The sequence below is a fragment of the Ambystoma mexicanum genome, chromosome 6p (assembly GCF_040938575.1).
Source record: "Ambystoma mexicanum isolate Mex_15411 chromosome 6p, UKY_AmexF1_1, whole genome shotgun sequence".
Classification (NCBI taxonomy): domain Eukaryota; kingdom Metazoa; phylum Chordata; class Amphibia; order Caudata; family Ambystomatidae; genus Ambystoma; species Ambystoma mexicanum.
The window spans coordinates 974,216,119-974,234,515 of record NC_090935.1 but is presented as its reverse complement, the minus strand read 5'-3'; the positions used below and the strand labels follow the sequence as shown (position 1 = coordinate 974,234,515).

The window sequence follows — 18,397 nt, the reverse complement described above, 5'->3', positions numbered from 1 at the left end:
GGAGACAAGGCACATAGGGAGTTGGCCGCCTGAAGCGCCATACCCCCTGAAGAAAACACTTTCTTCGCCCAGCCATCAAAACGTTTGTCGTCCCTATCCGGAGGGATGGTAGGATACGACGCCTGCTTTGCCGGGGCCGTAGCCGCCTGCACCACCAAACTCTCCGGAGGGGGTGCCTGGACAAGTAGCAGGGGTCCCTACTTGCTGGACGGTATTTTCGCAACAAAGACTTGCCCACTACCGGGAGACTCTCCGGAGCAGTCCAAGCCCCCGCCGCCACCCTTCTCTGCAGAGCCATATGAAACGGCAGTACCGGGTCAGTGGGGGGACCAAGATCGAGGATGTCCGTGAGATCATCCTGAACAAACTCCCCTGGGAGAGCCGACCATCCCAAGTACTCGTTGACTCGAGACGTAAGGCGCCGGTACGAAGAATCGGCATGAGTGCCAGGCTCAGGCCTACAAAACACCACCTCCGGAGAGGTGTCCAGTCCACTGGCATCATGCAGTGACTGCCTCAGGTCATCAAATTGGCTATGGCCCGAAAGAGAAGCTCATCTGGCACCGTAACCAGAACCAAGACCTCATCAGAGCCCTCATCACCCTCTGAAATGTACTCCAGGCGGTGAGAGGAAGACACCTGGGGAAAAAAGCTATGCCTGACCTTAGCCAGAGCCTTTCTAGGGGCTACCCCCGTGCCACGAGGCCCCTCCGACACCACCGCCTCGAAAGGCGTTGGGGTCATCTGCAGCGCCACCAGCATCGGCGGCGTCGACACAGGCCTCGAAGCCAGAGCTCCGAGCGTGTCCTTCGACGACCTAGGCACCGACAGCGTCGACGACCCCCTCGGAGGCAGAGCCTCGAGAGAGGTCATCGACGACCTCGGCGCCACAGGCGTCGACGTCTTCCCCGAAGACTGCACAGGATCACGCGGTCTCGAGCACGTCGAGGACCGGGACCTGGAACGGGCATGGCAAGAACGGTTACCCTTGTCCGAGTGGGACCTCTCCCGCGAACCGTGCCGACCACTCGAGCCCGAAGGGGTGCGAGCGGTGTCTCTCGACCGATCACGACCGACCCCACTTGGAGGCGCGGATGGACCGGTGCCCTGCGATTCGAGAATCTCTAACATCTTCTTCCCGAAGGAAGCCCATTCCTCCGGTTTCTCTTGCATGGTGGGATAAACGACCCGCCGACGGGAATGCCTCCAAGAGGCAGAGGAGTGGCGAGACCGACTCCTGGAAGGAGACCCACTGGACCTCCGACGATGACGCGGAGAGTCGCCTCTCGAATCATCCGTCGAAAGCCCCGCAGACCTCGACTTCCGGGGCTTAGACACCCTACCTACCGACAACAACTTCTTGTGCTCCCGCAAGGCCTTGGCCGTGAGCGACAGAGTTAACAGTCGTCCGTGTCGTGGGCCTCCCCGAGGCACCAGAGGCAGGCGTCGTGCGAGTCCGTTACCGACATCTTGGACCCACAGTCCCCGCATTTCTTGAATCCCGGACACGGGGTTGAAGACGAGGTAGACATCGTCACGAACAGGCTTTTCACAAAAACCGAACAGGTTCAAAGAACCGAGAAGAATACAACAGAACTCCAAAGAGTCGAGGCGTACCGAGATTCACGAAGCAAACACGTTCGCGGAAAAAACGGAACGGAGGCTACGGGCGTCGTGCGTCCCACTTATCACATCAGGTGACGTCGGCTGTCGGAGGAGGTCCTCGGGGACGGCACATCGACGCAGGAGCCGAAAATTTTCCAAAGCAGCACAGCTGTGGTGATTACTGTCATAGATATGGAATACGTCGGAGGACCCAATCCACTCGAAATAATTGGGAAGACCTCCACATTATTATTTCCATATTGGAGTTCTAGGCACAGCACAACAGGGACCCAGTAGAAGGTTTCTGACAAACACAATGAGTATATCCAGTTTCAAGATTTTGGGGATTATAGACAGAAAAATAATTTCAAAACGTTCTGCATGTAATGCAATTGTACCCTTCACAGTAGTTTTTTCTGTATTTGTCACCCTGGCTGCACTTCTACAGTGTGTACTTGCCGGACATCTGGAAAAATCATGCTCCATGTTGGCAACTGTTCTCCAAAGCTGCACATACAATGATAATGTATAGTTCAACAAGAAGTAAAGCATGCAACCATAAAAACTCTCCTGTTCGGTTGTACACAGACTGCAGGAAAAGAAAAAAAAACAAGTTAAAAAAACTACCTTTATTCTTTATTTTTCTTTAGTTACATACTCTTACTCAGAGGTGTATTTCAGTTTTCAGACATTCAGGCAAAGGTAACATCATTAGTATAGATTGGGGGAAAGCATATAAATGGCTAACAACGTTGGCTTTACCCGAACATACCTGCATTACTGACTATTGACCAGTTAGTACTGCAAAGAAATAAATCTCTTTCTAGGCAGTAAAAGATAGCACTTACAAATATTGCTGAACAGCAAATGTCTAACAACTGGTCTGCAGCAGATCAAGGGTTTTCATATATTTTAAAATATTTTAAGTCCATCATTTTTATTACTATACACACTTTATTATGTGTCATAAGTTCAGATCATACAAACAATGTACAGGGCAAAAGAAAAAGAAAAAAGAAAAACCCAACTGAAAATGCAATTTAGCAGGTGTATCAAACCAATAGATACTGTATGTATTTACATACTATGAAAAACAGAATTTGGTCAAACCCGTCAAGATGAACAAGTCAATTCACATTAGAACGGTCAAGAATGCGTTCCACCATTTCAATTTCTTTCCTTGAGCTTAAGACATAAGTAATGAACTGGCAGAACAGAAACAGCTGACTCACAAGACAGTAAATTATATATTTTTTTTATCTGAAAACAGGTCTCCAAAAAACATGTAAAAAGACCATTTAGTTAAGAGAGACCAGAAAACAACCTCTAGGATCACAGTTTTAGTGTGTTTATGCAATCATAGTCCAACATAATGTACTGCACTCTGGGTTGTTTAAAAAACAAATAAATTAGAGAATACAAATAAAATCCCTGTAAATGCAATACCAAATGCAAAGATGTGCATTTTTCTGCTTTCAATACACATTTTTTAATGTTGCCACAAATCAGAAATAAATAAGTTAGACTTGAGGTCTGTGAAAAGAAGGAAACAATACAAGTTTATTCCTGGAGGAACTCTAACAAAGTTTATGAAGCAATTAGTGTTTTGGTCAACTTAATCAATGGAGCTAGCTTCCTCCTCATCTGGAATTCTGCCAAAAAGTTGACTAGGATGACCCCAAAACCATAAACCTCGGTCATTATGGCGTTAAATTAAACTGATTGAAAACATGTAATAGGTTGTGTTTTCCTTTGAACAACTGATTTGCTCATGTTCATAATGCAGGCACTTCAAAAGATTTTCTTGGGAGGGAGGAAGGGTGAACCTTCCAACCCTTTCAAAAACAATTCACAACTGCAATTGTCCACTGAAAGGTAAGAATGTTCTAGAGTGTCACAGGAGAACTTTGCAAACAACTTTCAACATATTCAAAAAGCATCAACGCCTCACTTGCTTCCATTCTTCATTACCAAAAAACAGAGCACGGTATATTGTACACTGATTCAACACTGTCACGTGGCGTCCATTTTCTTTTTTAGTTAACGGATTAGGAGATCCCTCAGAAGCAGGTATACTATACATCAGTATGAGCTCCGCTACAAGCAGATTTCTATTCTTCAAGTAGGCTACATAATGATGCCTTCTATCTAGTGTTTAATACCTCTTAATTCTTGCACTGGTAAAAGTATTCTGTTGACATTTTAAAAGATGTTACTAGGAAGCACAAGATATATTATTTAGACCTCAGCCCGTTTCATTTAATTTCAACAGTCATTTTACGTGTACCCTGCACTTGTATGCGCGGTTCAATTAATGCAGATTTTCCAATAATTGTACTTTACTCATGAAAGTCTTGATGTTCCTTTCCAACAAAATCAAAGTTGTTGTTTTCCTAAGGTTCATCCATCCAAGATCTTCATCAATACCTATAGTCCGTGATTTCCATCACATCATGGAAAACAGATTTTTCTAACAAATTAGGAGCATAGTACCATCAGTAATAAGGAACATCTATAACTATGCCAAATAACACATCCACCTTAAAAGGTGCAATAAATATACAAAGCTTAGTTTTGCATCATTTTCTTCAGCACCGTCTACTTAAGACTGGTGTAGGAGAAAACGGTTGTAAAAACTAACAGCAATCTCACACAATCTATTTTGATATTTGGCTGACAGAGCGATTTTCAGTTGTAAAATGTTGTTGGTCCATTAACTGATGGGGATGCATTTTGAAATCCTGAAAGCTTTGAAAAGATGGCTGAAGAAATAAAACATGATGGGTGCCTGCAAGATGTTCGTGGTAGCTGCAGAGATAATTTTCATCACAAGATAGCAGATGAAAATGCGAGTAATTCCCTATAATCTGTCACCATCCAGAGTCATTTGTGGCGCTGAATAGTTTTCCTTTTCCGTCGCTTGAAAAAACAGCAGCACCTGTAGTGAGGAACATGAAATATAAATTAATATGAATGAAAACCTAAACGCCTCTTTTTTTAATATCAATGGATACAATATAAGATTGTGACAAGGGTATATGTCACACTGGCTAAAGTGAATAAAATGACCAAGAGCAAGTCCGTCTTGCTAGAGGTGTTGGGACTTTCATGCACATGTGGTGGGATTGTGACCAAGTCAAGGGATTCTGGGAAGAGGTTTATGAAGAAATGTCTCACCTGGTGGATGCAAGGATCCAACTCACAGTAAAGCACTGTGTGCTGGGGCCCGTTACGAAGAGTAAATGGTACAGGGTTGCCCTCAGAGTGGTCTTGTAGGGGTTCATATTGACTAAAATGGCTGTGGCTATGGCCTGGAAGGCTACTGGGGGTGGGGTGGCCCAGGAAGGGGGATTGGCTGAGAGAATTGCGCAAGTGGGTCTGGGCCGATATGGACATAGCCTTACGGCTGGGTGCTCTGGAGGACGACAGAGCACAGTACACAGTGTGGCATGAGGTCTGGGAAAGGCTTGTAGTGCGGTCAGAGTTGCGCCTGCCATAAATAGTAGGGGGATCCCGATTGGACGAAGGGGGTTGATAATGCTTGGGGAGAGGGTGGAGGGCACCGGGAATTGGATGTGCAAGGGTGTTGGGGGATGATGTGGGAGGAGGATTTATGTTCCAACTCTGTTGACTTGCTTCCATCCTGGAAGGGTATCTGGATGCTTAGCCCTGATAACCAATTGTTTGACATGAAGTTGTATGGTTAAAATGAAAATAAAAGATTTAAATAAACAAAAAAAATCAATAATTATGTGATGGAGCAGACCTTGTAATAGTGGGTCTAAGTGTTATGAAGTTTCGAAAGGAATTTGATTCCCTACTCAAAGTATGCACATATTCAAGATATTTCAGCCTTTCATTTAGAAAACGCATACCTTTTCCGTCATTCCCATGTTTGACACCCCAAGCTGGGGCAAGGTTACCATCTATCTACTTGCATCACATTATTTGACAACTGTGGAATACAGCTGGTAATTCAGGTTCCATTAGCCTGAAATGTTGACATTACACAACCCCACAGATGTGAAGCCTGACTCTGTCGAGTTAATTCAGTTAAAAGAAGTCCTAGGCAGTTCAGTTACTTCAACATTCTATTAGACAAGGATCACTGGTTAGATCCCTGTAAAATATTGAAATGTTGGCCTCGGATCAGACAAACATAATACCTGGGCCTTCATAGAACCTGTTCTCTGTTGGCCCATCTCATGGGTAAGACTGCTCACACTTAATGACTACGCAGGAGCCAGTCTCGATTACAACCTTCCCTTTATTACTCCTCATCACAACTGCCGTTTCCCTCCTCCCCCCCCTTACCCTCCCCCTTCTTCCCGCTCCCTCCCACTCTTCTGTCTTTCTTTCCTTAAAGGGGCTCTGCCCTTTATTCACTTGCAATACCTCCCCCACACTAAACATGAGTCTTCCCTGGCTACATTTGCTCAATAAGCCGTTGGGGTCTCTTTGTAGTTCGATGGGGCCTGCTCGGTTGCTCGCGGGTCTCCCCCGCATTTTCTTGTTGCAGCGTTTCATTTGTCTCTGCACTCTCGGATTCCTCCATCCCAATCGCTGCCTCTTTCATTGGTTCATGTCCCTCAAAATATAACTTGTGGAAGGAGGATGCTTATGGCGTCATTTCACTGTGGTCGTTCCTCTGGGTTACTTAGAATTACCTATAATGACTGTTGATGACGGCACACTGTAGTGCTGTCCTATGGCTGAGGCGGCTTTGCCCTATGGCGGGGCTCGGTATCATGTGGATGGTGGCAGGTGCTCTACGGTCTCCCTGGGTTGGGTCGTGATCGTCCTTTTGGCTGTACCGGCTGTGCTGTTCCTCACTGGACTACGTAGGCTTGGGATTTGTCCAGGGGGTGTGCTTCCGCTCGTGTCAGGTAACGTTGCCCTGTAGCGACGTTTACTGTGGCCTCCATATTCCCCCCCACCCCGTACGGCATCTCAAAGGGTCCTGGGTGGTTGCGTGACTCACGATCGTCTTGCAGGACGGGTGAGGTTCGTGTGTCGTGTGCCAGTCGCAGTCGTAACCTCCTTGGGTTACTTGATTCTGGGTAGAGGGGGTGTTCACACCCATATGGTCTGGGTGGATTTTTTGTCCATGTCCCCGATGTCCTTCCTGATGTCTAGCCGTGTTATCGGCGGACTTGGGTGTCTTGCTTGGGGCGGTGGTGCCCGGGTCCTCCAGTGCCTTAGCCGGTCGTGGGGCCTCCTGAGTGTCCAGGTTGTCTCGTCATGCTTGGTGGTGGTATGGGTTGGCATGCCGAGTTTGTAGGCGGTCCCACCCTGCACACCACCCGAAGGTGGCCATTTTGGCCATAGCGCCGCCATCTCCGTCCGATGGCCGGGCATAGTCGTCTGTGTGGGATGTCCCACCCGCACCTGTGGCATTGCGCATTGCTCGGGCTATGTTGCCGGTGGCTTCCAAGTCTTTGCTGCCCCCGTGGGTGCTGTGGGCTTAGATTATTCTGGCTTCCCTGCCGTGAGGGACGCAATGGAGTCACGCTTGTTTTTGCCTTCAACGGCAGCTGCCTGTGCGTCAAACCGCTCGTATGTTTTGCCAGAGTGAGTATTTTCATTAGGGGCAGAGGCTTTTTGAGACGGTGTTTCCTGAGTGTTGACGAGGTGCACCCTTCTATGATCCTCAGCCATATAGCCACCTCATCATTGAAGTTGGCGAAGTCGCAGTGCAGTATTTTCTGTTGGAGACGGATGACAAACTCTCAAATGGACTCATGCAGAAGCTGCACGTGTTGATTGAATGCAAAGCGTTCATAGTCTTTGTTGGTGCCTTCTAACAGCCTGTTGACTGCAGTGAGGCGGCTTTGGTACGTGGTCCTGTCTTGTGCTGGAATCGTCTTGATAATGCCTTTTATTTATTTTCTTGCCATGTTGGTGAAAATGTTCATTTTGTTGGGTAAGTCTTGCCCTTCGGTTGCTCCTAGGAAGTCCTCGAACTCCTCGACCCAGTCTTCCCATCTTTGTCCCTGGTCGTGATGCGGGTTCAATGCGAATGGGTTGGGCCATCGCATAAGGGTGGCGTTTGATAGAGGTCCTAGACTGAGCTGGGCCGGTCCTCCACCGTCTGCAGCCACATGCGCTTGGTTGCCCTTAATGGTGGAGTGTCGTGGCAGGGGTTCTTGCTATGGCGTTGTCTGTCGTCGCGTCTTGCTAGCCTCCTATAGCGTGGTCGTGGTGCAGTCGTGGGTGGGTTATGGTGGATGTTCCATTGTGCATTAGGTCTGCGCACGGATTTGCTATTCGCTATCTGCGGCGGTCTGTCCTTGCGTAGTGTGGCCTGTTGTTTTGTGGGGTGTGGTTGCCGCACCTGTATTGGGGCTGCTGGTGTGCAGATGCTTTGTATGTGTTGTGCTGCTCTCGTGTGCGTGCTGGGCAGTTTTGGTGCACTTTCACGTGGGTGAGCTGCGTTTCTCAGTGGCTGGGTAGATGCAGCTGCCTTGAGGTGCTGTGCGGTTAGGCAGGTGGTTCTCTGGATAGGCTTTAGTGTTTTCCCACCTGAGCTTCATTTCCTCTGCAATTGTTTGGACTGCTCAGCGCGGCGGCTGTGATGTGCGCGGTATAGCTGGTGGGCTGGATTAGGGCCTTGTCAGGTGGGTCCTGTCGGGGTGGGCCACAATTCTTATGGGTCTGCTTGGCAGGGTCATGGGTGTGGGCCTTTTTCCTCTCTTTGGAGGTCTCTGACTGGCGGATGGCTGGTGTGGTGGGGACTTGAGTGTGCTCCGCTGTTTCCTTTGGGTAGGGTTTCACACTGGTGTTCGTGGAGGTGTAGGTTTTGCCCTGCAGGCATGTGGGCTGGTGGCTCTGCGGGTCTGGATCCTCTAAATGTCACATGGCGCTCGTGGGAAAATTCGATGCGGTACTAGCGTTAAATATAACTTGGCCGTTGCTCCTGGGCAGGGCTCTTGGCCTGCGGTGGTGGGGGAAGGGTGTGGGGCTTCTTACCCGTATGCCTGTTGCTTCCCCGTCTGAGCTGCAGCTGCTGGGCTTCACCGCGCGTCATGGCGGGTTGTTGAGCTCTTCCCGGGCTCCTCCGCGCTGCGGCACGGGCTGCTGGGCACCTCCCTCTCCTCCTTTTCCTGCCGGCATGGGCTGCCGGGTTCGGCATCTTCGGTCCTCTTGGCGAGTTACCCCTGCGGCTTCCTTCACACACGTGGGCTGCAGGCCTTCCTGCCTCCAGTCCTCTGGATGCCTGCTGGGCTCGTCTCGTTTGCCGGGCTCATCTCGTTTGCCGGGTTCGTCTTCCAGCTGGGCACGTCTTGTGCGTCCTAGCACCGTCCTGCTGGAGGCCGTTACCGCTGTCCTCCTCCGGACACTGGGCTCCTCCTTGGTGGTGTCCATCATGCAGAGATATGTTCTCTTTCACTGCTGGGCTGTGTCTCTGCTGTTGGCCTTCTTCCGTGAGTCACACGGTCTACTTGGTCGGCTATTCCAGTCCTTTTGCTGAGCATTGCACGGCAGTCTGCTGCTGGACTCCAGTGTAGCTCCTCCTGCTGGACTCTTTCTCCGACGTGGTTACTTCTGCTGGCCCACCGTTCTGCTGGGTGCTCCTCACCCCGCCACACCGCCTTCTGCACGGCGTGCGGCATCATCGGCTCGTCGCCAGTTGTTGGCCCCTCTCATGGGCAGCACTGCGCACACGTAATGACTACGCAGGAGGCAGTCTCCATTTCGACCTTCCCTTTACTACTTCTCATCACAACTACCGTTTCCCTCCACCTGCCCCTCCTATTCCTGCTCCCTCCGCCTGCTCTGTGTTTCCCCATTTCCTTAAAGGGGCTCTGCCCTTTATTCACTTGCAACACTCTCAGGATCTAGTGATAGACACACAATTATTTTTCGTTTTGGAAATCAAATGTTAAGTCGATAAATTAAAAATCTCTTATTTGAGTAGTAATTTAATGGTCCGATTTTAAAACTGTTCTGCAACTTGTATGTCTTCATATCACATATCTGCCAATACAAGTCACAGAACTCAGTGAAACATGATTAAAAAAAGAAAAAGGCTGGTAGAAGAACATTGTATCACTTAATCCAGTTAGGCGATAATGCAGAAAGATCAGTAGTGAATGTCCAGAAACTCATGGACGCTATTGACAAATATAAAAGCAAGAAACATCTTGCTTGAAATCAAACACAAAGTGAAAATTTGAAAACATAATTCAATTAAGTTCATCAAGGCCCAGGACATATTTAGACTTCATGTAATGTAGCAGTGTAGCCAACCACTTACTGCTTTACCAGCTGCTACATGCACACTCCCTGAAATAAAAGCACCATGAAAAAGCGGAAAAAGACGCACGCATCCAACCACTTGAGGGAAAAAGGTTCACACTTAAAATAAGGAGAGACAAAGGAAAATTACAGCAAGGTTAAAAGAGCAGACGGATGGGGAGGTGGCCAAGATGCAGAGAGGTAGGACAAAAGCTTTCACCACCTGCCTCGGGAGGATATCTTAGGGGCAACGTGCTCGCCTTGGAAGCAAAACAGCACAGAGCAACACAGGTTTGATCCCCTGGTCCGCACTTAGAAACCTCTGGGTATTAAGTGCGTTATAAATACCTATCATATCATATCATATCAACAAGCTCCGTCCACTGGCCCGCTATATGACCCTAAAGGCAGTGAATCTTTTTGTTGTGGCTCCAGGCATGATCCCAGTATCGGTGAGGGTCTGCCGATGCACTGGGTCTGCGCAACGTCGAAATGACAGCTGCTATGACTGATGAGGTGGCAGGCAGTAAAACTGCAGGCGGTGCGGGTAAGATGGAAGCACTGCAATAAACCCCAAGAACAGTAACAGGACATAAGGGAGAGGGCTACCCGGAGCCGGGAGGAGCCGGTACAGGATTACGGGTGGCACTTTGAACTGATGTGCAGATGGGAGTGGAGTGCTACAGTGGTCTGTGAGAGCGAGGGAGACCAGGGCTGAGGAGCCAGACTTCACCGCAAGAAGCCTGTGAATGGAATCTCTCCCCCCCCCCCCTGCGTGCCTGGCGGAGGATGGTGGCCGGGACCTGGTGGAGAGAGAAGTGTGCGCGGGCAGAGCTGGACAGCCGGATCGGCCCCGTGTGGGGGGGGGCTGCTTTTGCTGGAGCCCAGCCTGCCCACGGGCATGCTGCAACACTGCTGCTGCGGCGCGGAGATGTGCCTGTAGGGCCCAGATTACAGGCTAACCTGGGAGGCAGCCGAATGGGGATCCTGTAGTGGAGGCCTGCACAGCCTCCTGGTGGCCTGATAGCCTATATAGTAGGAGTCTGCCCTTGTTGACCACACAGAGGTAAAACAGCAGATGGAAAAGCAGGTGAGCCCCGTCGAGGTGTGGGGACCCCTCTGAGGCCTTGAAGTAGTCGGGTGCGCTGGGTGACTCCGTGCTGGCCCCAATGGGAGTAAAGAGGTGGATTTTGTGTCTGAGTGCCCGGCGAAAGCCTGTGGGCCACTGGCAGAGAGAAGAAGACAGCTGGCCCTGCATTAACAAAACAAGGAGTTGCAGCGCAGAAAGGGAGGAGTCTCTGTAAAGGGAGAGCTGAACACAGGCAGGAGGAGGAGACAGGAATACAACTTCTGGACTACCAAGCCAGCCCCACCAGGAGCCATCGTCCACAGGAGGACCCAGTGCACTGGCCCCAAGACAGTGTTTTGCTAACCCACGCAGTAGTGACGATCACCCGCCATTTTGGATTCAATGAAGCAGGGCAAATGCATAAGTTAGGCAAGAAGAATAATACATTGCCAGACATCCAGGCATACCTGTTAAGTCAGCGCCACAGCAGACACCATGGAGGGAGAAGCAGACGGACCATCCCAATCGGGTGCGGTTGCCCAAATGCTCACACCGGACTTCTTATCGCGCGTGCTAGACACCCTAAAGAGAGGCATTCAAGAATCCCTGCTCTCCGAGATAGCTGATCTCTGGAAGGAAATGGTGCACTCCGCTAGGGAGCTGCGGAAAGAGAGGTGTGTGTTGGGAGACAGAGCGGACGAAGGAGAGAGGTCGACAGCAGAGCTGGCGTCAGACCTGAATGACGGCCAGGGCTCCCTGGCTTCACTCAAAGAAGACACTGAGATGGTGCGTGCCACGTTTAATGACCTGGAAACCAGAGCACAGTGGAAGAACCTGTCTATTAAATTCCTCAGGGAAGGAACAAAAGGAGATGATATCCAGGGCTGCGACAGGCAACTCTTCCAACTGCTCCAAGCAGACGGCCCCCATGTCACGATTAAGATAGACTGAGCCCATAGGATTGGGCCTAAGAGAGATGCACCAAATTAAACCCCCCTATCCCCGCTGCCCCCACTAGAAAGATGTTGTTTAAATTTTATGATTACAAGTCCAAGGAAGCGATCCTGGGGGAGGCGAGATGAAGGGATAAGATCCAGTTCGGAGGTCCAGGTCTTCCAAGACATATCCCCGACCACGCTGCATGAGAGGCGAGTCATGAGAGGGGTAGTAGGCAGGAAAGTTGCATGTGAATCTATGAAAGATTCCAATGCTGGAGAACAGGAGATACAGTTTAGTAACATATTCCTTCTCCGGCACTGGATCTTTCATTGAGTCACATGCTATTTGAATAAATTACAAAGCAGTATACACACTATACCAACAATGGGTAAAGGGGTAAAGCTATCCTGAAGAAAAACAACTCAACCACTCACTTACTTCGCCCAACCAGGTTGTGTATCACTGCCTGGCCGACCCTGTACTGAAATCTCTGTTCACACAGTAGAACCTTGTGAAGGTATGGACAGATCTCCATGTCGCAACCCGGCAAATGTCCAGAAGGGGAACATCAGAGAACAATGCCATCGTACCAGCCACTGCTTGGTGGAATTAGCTCTGGTCCTGCCTGAAACAGGCCTTCCAGCCAATTGATGACAAGAGGATCGCCAACAAGCAATGTAGGCTTTGGAAAGAGCATTGCCCATGCCAGCTGGACCAAAAGTCACAAATAGTTGTGAAGACTTGCGAAAACCTTTTGTGTGGGGAACCTAGAACTTTAGAGCTCAATCCAGGCCCCGGGAGTGCAACGACCGTTCCACAGGAGAGGACGGAGAGCCAAAAAAAGACCAGCAGTAACACAAGGTCGTTTGATGTGGAATGCAGATGGAATCTTGGGCATGAAGATCAGGTTAGTGCGAAGGACCGCCTTGGAACAGTGGAAAGTAAAGTAGGGCGGATTGCACAAGAGAGCCTGGATTCCACCACACATCTTGCAGAGGTGATGGCAACCAACAGAGAGTCTTCCGTGGAGGAAGCCCAGGCAGTGACCAGAACCTCACAACATTCTGGGGGCATAGGTATTCTTCTAAACTCTAAGAAAACAGGAGCAAGGCCATCAGCTTGAGGTAGGCCGAGTCGTGGTGTAGCACTGCTCCATGGTCCCTGGACAAAAAGTTGACAAGCAGTGCTAGCCTGATAGGAGGCGTTGAGAGGCTGAGGACATCCGAGTACCAATATTACATCAGCCAAGCTAGGGTCACCTATATATTACTGCACTGATGCCGTCTGAACATGCTGATCACTCAAAGGACAAGAGGCACTGGAGGGCACGCATACAGAAACATGCTTTCTCACGAGAAGGCAACTCTAGGCTCCCTTCGTGACGGAATTTGCAGGCGGATGCCATTTCTTATTCTCCTTGGTAGCAAAGAGTTTGACCTCTGGCATACCCTTCATGCTGAATATACACAGCAGACTTGATTGTGCAGAAGTTGCTACTCACGGCAAGAGCGCAACTCCCTGCTGAGGGAATCAGTCATTGTGCTGTGTACCCCGGAAAATGGAACGGGAGAAGGAAGAGATTGTGGGACAGAGCCCACATCCATAACACCTGAGCTTCTGTTGACAAAACAGAGGAACAGGTGCTGCCTTGTTTGCAGATATAAAACATTGCTGTTGTGTTGTCGGTAAACACACAGACCACCCGGCCCATAAGCTGCCGTAGAAAGGACATCAGGGTACAGAACACAGGAATTTAGTGTAAAACTGCTTCTTGTCTTGTGACCAGAGGCCCATGGCATGGAGATGGCCTGTGTGGGTCCCCCCAGCCCTTCAGAGACACTTCTGTAATGACCGTAACCTAGTAGTTGCGCAGACTAAATGGTGCTCCCTGGGTGAGATTGGAGCGAAGCATCCACCAGTGAAGAGCATTGCAACAGGGGTACGTTAGAAAAATAATGTCCTTCCATGCGCCAGAGATCTGTTTCTATCGAGGAACTTTTGAGACTGCATTTAAAGCATGGAGTGCTGCTTTGATTCTTCTGTGATAGCAGTAGAGTTTTTGCCAACATTACTTTCACTCTGTCCTCCAAAGAGGTAGCGATGCAGGACAGCGTGTCTAGTGGAGCCCCCAAGAATAGTACGTGCAGCCAACCGTCAAGGTGCGGGTAGACGTGCACTCGACGGACAAAGGTGAGCAGGCACTGGAACCAGACATTTCGTGAATACCCTTGGCTCTGAGCAGAGGCTGAAGAGCAAGGCCTTGAATTCAAAATGTTGTCCTGTGATAGGGAATCATAGGTACTTTTGGTGCCAGAAATGGATTGGGACATGAAAGTACGAGTCTTCTAAGTCAAAGGAAGATAGGACATCCCTTTTCTGCAGCTGCGTGAGAACATACTGGAGTGTGACCACTTTTAAGGTTTTAGCATGCAGGAACGTGGAAAGGTGCAGGTCAATAATGGCCTCCAACCCTGATGCCTTCCTGACGAGAAAGTATCTGCAGTACACTCCTTGACCTTGTTGCTGAAGGGGAACGTGCTCGATCACCCCTTTAGAGAGGACAGACTGAACTTCTTGCAGGGGTAACGGCAAGGGCTTCTTGATCTTGGACAAGAGAGGATTGCAGGGTGGGCTCGCAATTAATTTTAGGGTGTGGCCCTGTGGGACCAGCAACATCTATTCGTCCGTGGTGATGGAATGCCACTGCTCGACGAACATGGAGAGTCGCCCTCCCACTGGGGAGTGAAAGTGGATGGGAGAGAGGAGAGCCTAGTCATGCCTTTTTTTGAGGAGTGACCCCCCTGATGCACGAGGGGTCGCGACAGAGCAGTGTCTCTCCATAGGCCTGAAACGTCCCCTTGCAGCTCTTAGATGTGAGCTAGATGCTGGGCCGGTAGGACTGCGACCAGAAAAAGGAACAAGTTACTTACCTGTAACTGTTGTTCTCCAGCATGGGTCTGGCATGGATTCACATGCTCATGAATATAAGAATACATAGCAGTATACACATGCACAACCTCGGGAGGTGGCAACAGGCTCAACATTAAGCAATACAAAAAACTCAACATTAAGCAGCTCTTACCTCCTTACCAGGCTCACCTTAAGCGAACAGGTTGCGCAGCACTGCTTGGCCGACCCTGGACTCCTCCCTAGAGCCCTGATCGACGCAGTAGAATCTCGTGGAGGTGTGTCTCGACCTCCACGTCGCAGCCCTGCAGATGTCGAGCAGGGGCACACCAGATAGGAACGCCGTAGTAGTAGCGATCGCTCTGGTCGAGTGGGCTCTCGGACAGCCGGGCAACTGTCGGTTTGCCAACCGGTGACAGTGTATGATGCAGCCGGAGAGCCATCTGGAAATGGAAGCCTTCGAGAGAGCCTTCCCTTGATTCACAGGTCTAAAGTTTACAAACAGCTGTGATGTCTTCCGAAAACTCTTTGTGCGGTCCACGTAGAACTTCAGCGCTCTAGCTACATCCAGCGAGTGCAGAGTCCTCTCAGCCGGCGACGAAAGCGATGGGAAGAAAACTGGCAACACCAAGGGTTCGTTGAGGTGGAAGTCCGACGGCACTTTGGGCTAAAGGAGGGGTGCGTCCTCAGCACCACCCTCCTGTCAAGTATGGTGGCTTGCAAGATCGGGCCTGGATCTCTCCCACTCGTTGTGCGGAGGTGATGGCCACGAGAAATGCTGTCTTCCACGACAAACTTCAACAGTGCCGAATGCATAGGCTCAAATGGGGCCCCCATGAGCCTGGTCAGCACTACGTTGAGCTCCCACGCCGGGGCAGGGGCCTTCACCGGCGGGAATGATCGGAACAATCCTTTCATGAATTCCTTCACCAGCCGATGAGACCACAAGGACGCCGTCCCGTAGTTCTGGTGTATCGTGAGATGGCGGCCAGATGTATCTTGATGGAAGCGTGAGCTAGTCCAGCCTTGGCCAATGACAGTAGGTACGTCAATACTTGAGGGGCCGTAATCCGCAGAGGGTTAATCTTCTGTGCACGGCACCAGACAGAGAACCTCTTCCATTTATGTCCATAGCACTTGAGAGTTGAGGATGCCCTGGCCTTTGCAAGAACCTCTCTGCAGTCGGCTGGGATGTCGTACCCTCCAAATTCTAGTGCTGCAGGAGCCAGGCCTGTAAGTTCAGCGACTCTGGGTTGTGGTGAAGAATGGCGCCTCCTTCTCTGGAGAGAAGATCTGCGTCCGTCGGCAGCTTGACTGGTGTGGACACTGACAAGTTCAGAAGGTCCGGGAACCAGATCTGTCTCGGCCACGCCGGTGCGACGAGGATCATCCTGCACCGGGAACTCTTGAGCTGGTTGATGAGCCGGAGCAGCAACGGCAGCGGAGGCAACGCATAAAGAAATAGGCCGTCCCAGGGGAACGAGAAAGCATCGCCCATGCTCCTCGGCTGGGGGAACCTGCTGGGCGAACCTCCAGCACTTGGAGTTCGTCGCTGTCGCGAAGAGATCGATCTGGGGTTCGCCCCATCGTCGGAAGAGTCGGCGATGGTGTTTTTTATTCCTGCCAGATGAAAAGGCACCAGAAACATTCCTTGGGCAACGGCCCAATGCCACAGATCCTGGGCTTCCTTGGATAGGGCAGGGGATCTGGTTCCCCCTTGCTTCCGGATGTAGAACATCGTGGTGGTGGTGTCGGTGAAGATCCTCACCACCCTGCCACCTTGCCCTTGAGGGACAGAAGAAAAGACCCAGAACACTGCGCAGAGCTCCAAGATGTTGATGTGGAGCGACTTCCCCTCCGGGAGCCAAAGGCCTCTCGCGTGAAGATCTCCGGAGTGCCCTCCCCAACCTTCCAGGGAGGCATCCGTTGTTACCGTCACCTGGTGAGCTGGGGTCTGAAAGTCCGTGCCCGCCGACAGATGAGAGCGGGTACCCCACCACCGGATCGCCTGACGGAACGTCTCATTGAGTGGGATCCTGTCCTCAAAGCTGCCCGTCGACTGGACCCAACGGGCGTCGAGTAATTCTTGTAAGGGGGGGGCATCCGAAGCCTGCAAAGGCGCACCAGATAAATGCAGGAGGACATCATCCCGAGGAGGGACTTGATAGATCTTACCCTGGCCACCTTGCCCAGGATGATCCTGGTCCTTTCCTCCGACGGCGAGGCCAGCCGCGCCACTTTGTCGAGCTTGGCTCCCAGAAACAGGGCGACTTGCGACGGGACCAGGTGGGATTTTGGAAAGTTGATGGAGAACCCCAGGCTCGTGAGCAGCTGGGCGGTCTTCGCAGTGTGCTCCATGGCAAGCTCCCTTGTCCTTGCCCGGATGAGCCAGTCGTCCATGTAGGGGTAGACATGGATCCCCTGCAGGCGCAGCCGCACCGCCACCGGTGCGAGGCACTTGGGGAACACCCTGGGTGCCGACTTCAATCCGAACGGCAGGGCCTTGAACTGGTAGTGCCGCCCTTGGACCACGAACCTGAGGAACTTTCGGTGTCTTTTTAGAATGGGGATGTGGAAGTACGCATCCTCCAAGTCCAACAACAGGAAATCGCCCTCCTCCAGCTGTCCCAGCATGTGCTGAATAGTGACCATCCGGAACTTCTGTGCCTTGATGTACTTGTTCAGTCGTTGCAGGTCCAGGATGGAACGCCATCCTCCTGTCTTCTTCTTTACGAGGAAGTACCTTGGGTAAACTCCAGAGCCCCGAAGCCTCTTTGGGACGAGCTCGATGGCACCCTTCTTGTGCATCGCCCTTACTTCCAACAGTAGTTGAGAGACGTGATTTTCCTTCCTGGCCACGGGTGGAAGGCGAGGGCACTTCTTCTGGAACTCGAGGGTGTGCCCTTGGGCCAGGGCGTCCAGCGGCAAACGGTCGGTGGAGATGGACTCCCACACGCTGATGAACCTCGCCAGCCGGCCTCCCACCGGGGACGGTTCAATCTTGTTTGGAGGCCGCCTTGCCTCCTTGACCTCCCTGTCAACGACGACGGGCACCACCTGACTTGCCGCGTCCCCTGTAGGCTTCCTGAGACGAAGATCTTGCCGCTTGGCGGTACGTCGAGGAGCCACTGCCTGATTCCCTGGAGGCACTTTGTCTGCCTCCGGAGCTCCGAAATGGCGGCCGTCGTCGTTGGAGCACTCCCAGTGCCCGGGCAGTCTCCGTGTCTGTCTTGATGGCCTGAAGGGACTCATCAACCGCCTTTCCAAACAGGTTGTTCCTGTCGAAGGGCATGTCCAAAACCTTGGTTTGTACATCCTGGCGGATATCCGTCGCCTTGAGCCATCCTCGTCGTCTCAGACAAACGCCGTTGCCCAACTGACGGAAACCGGTGTCAGCGATGTCTGTTGCCACCGTGATAGCGTGGTCCGAAGCAATCTCACTTTCCTGTAAGATTTCAAGGGCCTCAGCCCTTTTGGAGTCCGGAAGGAAGTCCAACAGACGGGCGATTTTGAACCACAACTCCCTGTCGTAGCGGGCTGCGATAGCCAGGGCGTTGGCCGCCTCGATAGCCGTCGCTGCGGATGAGATGACCCGTCGTCCCATCGTGTCCAGCTTCCTGCACTCGCCGTCCAAGTTGA

General features: G+C 51.1%; 1 protein-coding gene across 3 annotated transcripts in view; it reads right to left on the bottom strand.

The window, feature by feature from the left end:
- Positions 1-2,219: 2,219 nt before the first annotated feature.
- The window catches only part of CSNK1G3 (casein kinase 1 gamma 3), a 1,399,476-nt gene continuing 1,383,298 nt past the window's right edge, over positions 2,220-18,397 (bottom strand). For all 3 annotated transcript variants that reach the window (XM_069625586.1, XM_069625585.1, XM_069625587.1), the window contains one exon: positions 2,220-4,543. In XM_069625586.1, coding sequence (XP_069481687.1) covers positions 4,489-4,543 — 55 coding nt within the window. In that variant the 3' untranslated portion in view covers positions 2,220-4,488. The remainder of the gene's footprint in view (positions 4,544-18,397) is intronic.